The 5,720-nt window shown below is 60.5% G+C and overlaps 1 protein-coding gene across 1 annotated transcript; it reads left to right on the forward strand.

Annotated features, from left to right (window-relative positions):
- Positions 1 to 734: 734 nt before the first annotated feature.
- LOC131214247 (uncharacterized) lies at positions 735 to 4,700 on the forward strand. The gene is given in 3 exon segments (XM_058208624.1): positions 735 to 747; positions 816 to 3,334; positions 3,336 to 4,700. Coding segments are annotated over 3 exon segments (3,897 nt in total).
- Positions 4,701 to 5,720: the final 1,020 nt, after the last annotated feature.

The raw sequence follows: 5,720 nt of genomic DNA on the forward strand, positions 1-5,720 counted from the left end.
AATGTATTTCGGCCAACCCCCGTGTGTAGCGGTGTGTCAGCGCCCGTAGCGCTGGGCGACTGTAAAGATGGCACTACTTTTGAAGAATCATGCACCTCGAGGACGTAGCGCTGGATGCATTGCGCGGGAACCGGTCACCCAATTCCGGTGGGCCCCATTATCTCGGTATCTCTTACCTAAGCAGCGGTCCACCGTTCCTTTGAACGTAACCCACCCGATCCACCATAAAGATAGCCCAGTCGCTTCTCGCTCCAAGAATGGGCCGATGGCCACATAAATCCATCTCTTTGCGCTGTCCCTGATACCCAGTAATAACCCATTCGGGGGTGCATCCGGCGGTATCTTTATTGTGGCCGATTGGTCACTTTTTTCGCCATTCGCACTACTCCCGTCCGGTCCGGCTACGGTTGGATCGATTGGGCTTCTTACGTAAGCAATGGACGGAGCGTTTTACTTCCTGGCCGCTCAGGTTGCTACCAGGGCGGTAGTTTATTAACGGCTAATAGAGCGCACGAGAGTGCACCGTCTCAAGGACCAGGGTCAGGGATCGGCCGGATGGTCTCACAAAGGATGGTAGCACGTGAGGAGGTAGGTAGCCCATCGGCCTGAAGTCCGAAATCGCATTCGTCGGCTCGCGGTGACCGATAAGGTGGTCAGTATTTAAGGCCCGGACGGTGGACCGGTAACTTCAGTAAGCTGTTCAGTGAGCGTGTTTCCGCAAGCAATCCAGCAAGATGGGTACGAAAGGTAAGTCATGTGGCCAGACATCGAACGCACCATCGTGATCTCACGCCGCCTTGCTTTGTTGGTTACAGTTCTCTGGACGATCGTTGCCCTGGCCGTGGCGGCATCGACCCCGCTACGTGCCCAGCAGACGGGTTCGTGTGCCGAGGCGGACGATTTCTCGCTGGTCCGCGATCCGTACTACTGCTACCGGTTCTACCAGTGCATCGATGGCAGTCCGTATCCGTTGCGCTGCCCGGACGACCAGTGGTTCGACGAGGGCCGCCAGGTGTGCGACGATCCGGCGGTCGTCGAGTGCGAGCTGGAGGATCGTCCCCCGACGGTGACGCCAACGCCGGGGATTTGCAACGACGCCGAGGACAATCGGCTCGTACTGCACCCGCTGTTCTGCAACGAGTACTACCTTTGCGTCGGCCAAATTGGCTTCCCGGTGATGTGCCCGACGGGCCTGTGGTTCGATGAAGCCCGGCAAATCTGTGGCGATCCGGCCGACATCAGCTGTCCGCATGGGCGCCCCGGTGCGGCCCGGTGCCGCGACGAGCCCGACTTCGGGCTGGTGCGCAGCGAGTACGCCTGCTATCGGTACTATCAGTGCGTGAACGGGTTCCCTTACCCGATGGTGTGCCCCGAGGAGCTGTGGTTCGATGCCGAGCGGGACCTGTGCGACGTGCCGGAGAATGTGCAGTGCGTACTGGAGCCGTCCCTGCCCGTACCGCCGACCCCGGGCATCTGCAACGAGACGCCCAACAACGCGATGCGGGCGAATCCGACCGCCTGCAACAAGTACTACGTGTGCATCAACGAGATCGGCTGGTCCAAATACTGTCCGCTGAATCTCTGGTTCGACGAGGCCCGCCAAACGTGCTCCGTGCCCGGGGCCACCGATTGTGCCTTGGGGCCACCGTTGCCACCGCCCCGCCCGGACAACCCGTGCAACGACGTGGAGAACCTGGGCTTCGTGCGGGATGAGTACTACTGCTACGAGTACTACCAGTGCCGGAACGGCTACCCGTTCCCACTGATCTGCCCAGCGGACCAATGGTTCGACGAGGGGCTCCAGCGGTGCGCCGATTACACCACGGTCGAGTGTGAGGTGGCCGACGGTCCCCCGCCACCGATAGTGCCGACGCCCGGGATCTGCAACGAGGTGTACGAGGAGCGGCTCGTGCTGCACCCGCGATTCTGTAATCAGTACTACATCTGCTCGAACCAGATCGGCATCCCGGTGATCTGCCCGACGGGCCTGTGGTTCAGCGAGGACACGCAGTCTTGCGTGTCGCCCCTGCTGGTCGACTGTCCGCACGGGGTGACCCCGCCACCGGAGGATCCGTGGGCGATGTGCGACGGTGTCGAAGGGTACGGCTACGTGCGGCATCCGAACTACTGCTATCGGTACTTCCAGTGCATCGACGGCACGCCGTACCCGATGATCTGCGAGGGTGACCTGATCTTTGACCGCGAACGCCAAGTGTGCGACGAGCAGCGGTACGTGCAGTGCGAGGTGACGCCGCCCCCGGTCGTGCGGCCCCCGTCCACGGTCGGGATCTGCATCGACGCCCCGGACGGGCAGCTGGAAGCGAATCCGCAGTACTGCAACCAGTACTACATCTGCATCCACGAGGCCGGCTGGCGGTTGGTGTGCCCGCTGGGGCTCTGGTTCGACGTGGAGCGCCAAACGTGCTCCGAACCGGGCACGGTCGAGTGTGGACTGGCGCCGGAGCGTCCATCGACCACACCGAGCCCGTACGCTCGGTGTTCCGGCATTCCGAACAATGCGTACGTCCGGGACGATAGCTACTGCTATCGGTACTACAAGTGCGTGAACGGTTCGCCCTTCCCGATGATCTGCCCGAACGAGCAGTGGTTCGATGATCGGTTGCAGCAGTGCCGACCGCAGGAGGACGTCATCTGCGTGATCAGCGAGCCCCCGACCAGACCGCCCCCAACGGCCGGCATCTGTAACGGGGTGGCCAACCGGATCCAGGTGCGCCATCCGACCACCTGCAACCAGTTCTACGTCTGCGACAATCAGATCGGGTTCCCGCTGGTGTGTCCGTTCGCCATGTGGTTCGATGAGGAGCGGCAGACCTGTCTGCCGGTCGCGGAGACGGCGTGTGACCTGGGACCGCCCACGACCACGACGCTTGCACCGCACCCTTGGGGCCAGTGCGATACCGCACCGAACTACAGCTTCGTTCGGAACGAGTACTACTGCTACCGTTACTTCCAGTGCGTGGACGGGCGGCCGTACCCGTTGATCTGCGCCGGCGAGCTGTGGTTCGATGAGGAGCGCCAGGTGTGCGACGAGCAGGCGAACGTGCGGTGCGTCGTGAATCCGGCCCCACCGACCGTACCCGCCACGCCCGGCATCTGTGACGGCGTGCCGAATGGCGAGATGACGCTGAACCCGCGCGCCTGCAACCAGTACTACATCTGCGTGGACCAGATCGGCTACTCGCTGCTCTGCCCCGAGGGCCTCTGGTTCGATGCGCAGTACCAGCGGTGTGGCCGGCCGGGCCAGGTGTACTGCCCACTCGTGCCCATCGTCACGACACCGGATCCGTTCGAGGTGTGCGATGGCGTCCAGGAGGGGGGGACTACTGCGCAACGAGTTCTACTGTTACCGGTACTTCCAATGTAAGGACGGGGTCCCGTACCCGATGATTTGCCGCGCCGGGCTGTGGTTCGACCAGGAGCGCCAGGTGTGTGACGAGCCGTCCAACGTGCAGTGTTTCTTGCGCCCGGGCCAAGCGGAACCGCCGGTCGCCACGCCCGGCATCTGCGTCGGCGTTCCGAATGGCCAGTTCACGCGTAACTGGAACTTCTGCAATCAGTACTACCTGTGCGTGGACCAGGTCGGTTGGGCGCAGATCTGCCCCGATGGGCTGTGGTACGACGAGGACCGGCAGATCTGTGATCTGATCGCGAACGTCCAGTGTCCGATGTCGCCCACGACGATTGCTCCTTCGCCATGGGACCGGTGCGTCGGCGTGGAGGACTTTTCGTTCGTCGAGGATGAAGATTTCTGCTATCGCTACTATCAGTGCGTGAACGGCATCCCGTACCCGCTGATCTGCCCGAACGATCAGTGGTTCGACCTGCGCCGGCAGGTCTGCGACTCGACGGACAACGTGGAGTGCGAACCGCACGGTGTACTGCCGCCTCCACTGCCCACCGACGGGATCTGCACAGGGCTGACCAATAGCGTCCAGGTGCTCCACCCAGTGTTTTGCAATCGATTCTACATCTGCGTCGATCAGGTTGGCTTCCCGCAGAGCTGTGCCGCGGGGCTGTGGTTCGACGAATCACGCCAAACGTGTGCCAGCCCGCTGGAGGTCGAGTGCCCGAACGGGCTCACGACGACCCCGTCCCCGATTCAGGGTATCTGCGACAACGTGCCAGCCGGGACGTACGTTCCGAATCCGCTCGACTGCAGCCGGTACTACGTGTGCGTGAACTATTATCCTTACTCGCTCGCGTGTCCCGGTGGCACCTGGTTCGACCGTAATCGGCTCCAGTGCGTGCCGATCGATGAAGCGGAGTGTGCGGATACGGTCACCACTGTGCCGACTCCCGGTATCTGCTACGGGTTGGCAGACGGTCTGCGTGTGCCCAGCCCGGACAGTTGCTCCCTGTTCTACACCTGCTACAACGAGGGGGGAACACCTTCGTTTTGTCCGCCCGGCCAGTGGTTCAACGAGGAGCTCCAGGACTGCGACGATCCGGAGAACGTCGACTGCACGCGGGAACCATCGACCACGGCCCAACCGACAACCGGTATCTGCGAAGGGCAACCGGACGGACGGTACGTGGCCAGCCCGTACAGTTGCACGCAGTTCTACGTTTGTGTCAACGACACCGGCTACCCATCGGTGTGCGGACCAGGACTATGGTTCAGTGAGGCGGCCCAAGATTGCGTGGATCCGGATGACTCCGAGTGTGTCCTAGAACCCTAGAGTCGACTGCGAGATAATAAAGCCAATGAAGTCAATCGTTTCCCTCTCTGCTTCCGCAAGTGTCATAATTCTTCGCAATCGAAGATGGCTGGGATGCATTTCTGGCAATTCAATCAATCACCGCGACCATCCCGTCCAATTGAATCAAAAGGTTCTGCGAACAGATATTCTATATAGTCGGTTGGCCGCCGATTTCTTCGCCAGACATCTAACATCTACATTGTCCGCTAGCACTGCCATCGAATGGACACGCCAGATCTCAACCCGTTGCTTCCCGAAAATAGCTGTAAGGAGTTTACACGATTTTCTTTCTGTCACCTTCCGCGGCATGCCTTCGGAAGAGCGCAACAAGTGCGCGCCCGACCAGATCCGACACGTTTCAACAGCAAGTCAGCGAAGAGCAGCTTCGAAAAGTTGGTTCGATTGCCCGCGGTGATAGCCTCGATGCCGGCTATGAAGCGATCGATGTTGGCCGGGTAATCGGCATTCGTACGGAGGACGCTCTTTAGTTTGTGCATAAACACGATCGGTTCGCACTTGAGGACTACCGCACCACCCGGTTCCTCCAGGCTCAGGCCGGACATGTGGAGCACGCTTTCATAGTAGTTTGCCGGTGGTCGACGGCCCGTCCGGACCACCTGCGACCGTTGCAGATTGCTACGCTGCGAGAGGTACCGACGCTGACTTGGTGCTTGCGACGCCGGCACGGAAAATTGCGTGCCGAAAAAGTCGTCCTCATTGTTTTCCTGGTCGGGATCCGACCCTAGCCCGACGCGGCGCCGCTTGTTTTGTGAATACACTTCGTTCATCGGGCAAAACACCGATCCAAACAAATACAACCGCTTACTGCGCTTTACAGGAATCTTCACGGAATTCGTCGGCACGGAAGTTCAAATATGTTTGACAACAAACTGTGCGCGAAACCGTTGCGTTTAAGGCAGGTAAGGGTTCAATTCTTCACTTTCAAACGCTCAATTTTAGTCTAGTTTCCTGATGGCCTCCTGGCTCTGGTCGCTGTGG

This window comes from Anopheles bellator, unplaced genomic scaffold (genome assembly GCF_943735745.2).
Source record: "Anopheles bellator unplaced genomic scaffold, idAnoBellAS_SP24_06.2 scaffold00364_ctg1, whole genome shotgun sequence".
NCBI classification, from domain to species: Eukaryota; Metazoa; Arthropoda; class Insecta; order Diptera; family Culicidae; genus Anopheles; species Anopheles bellator.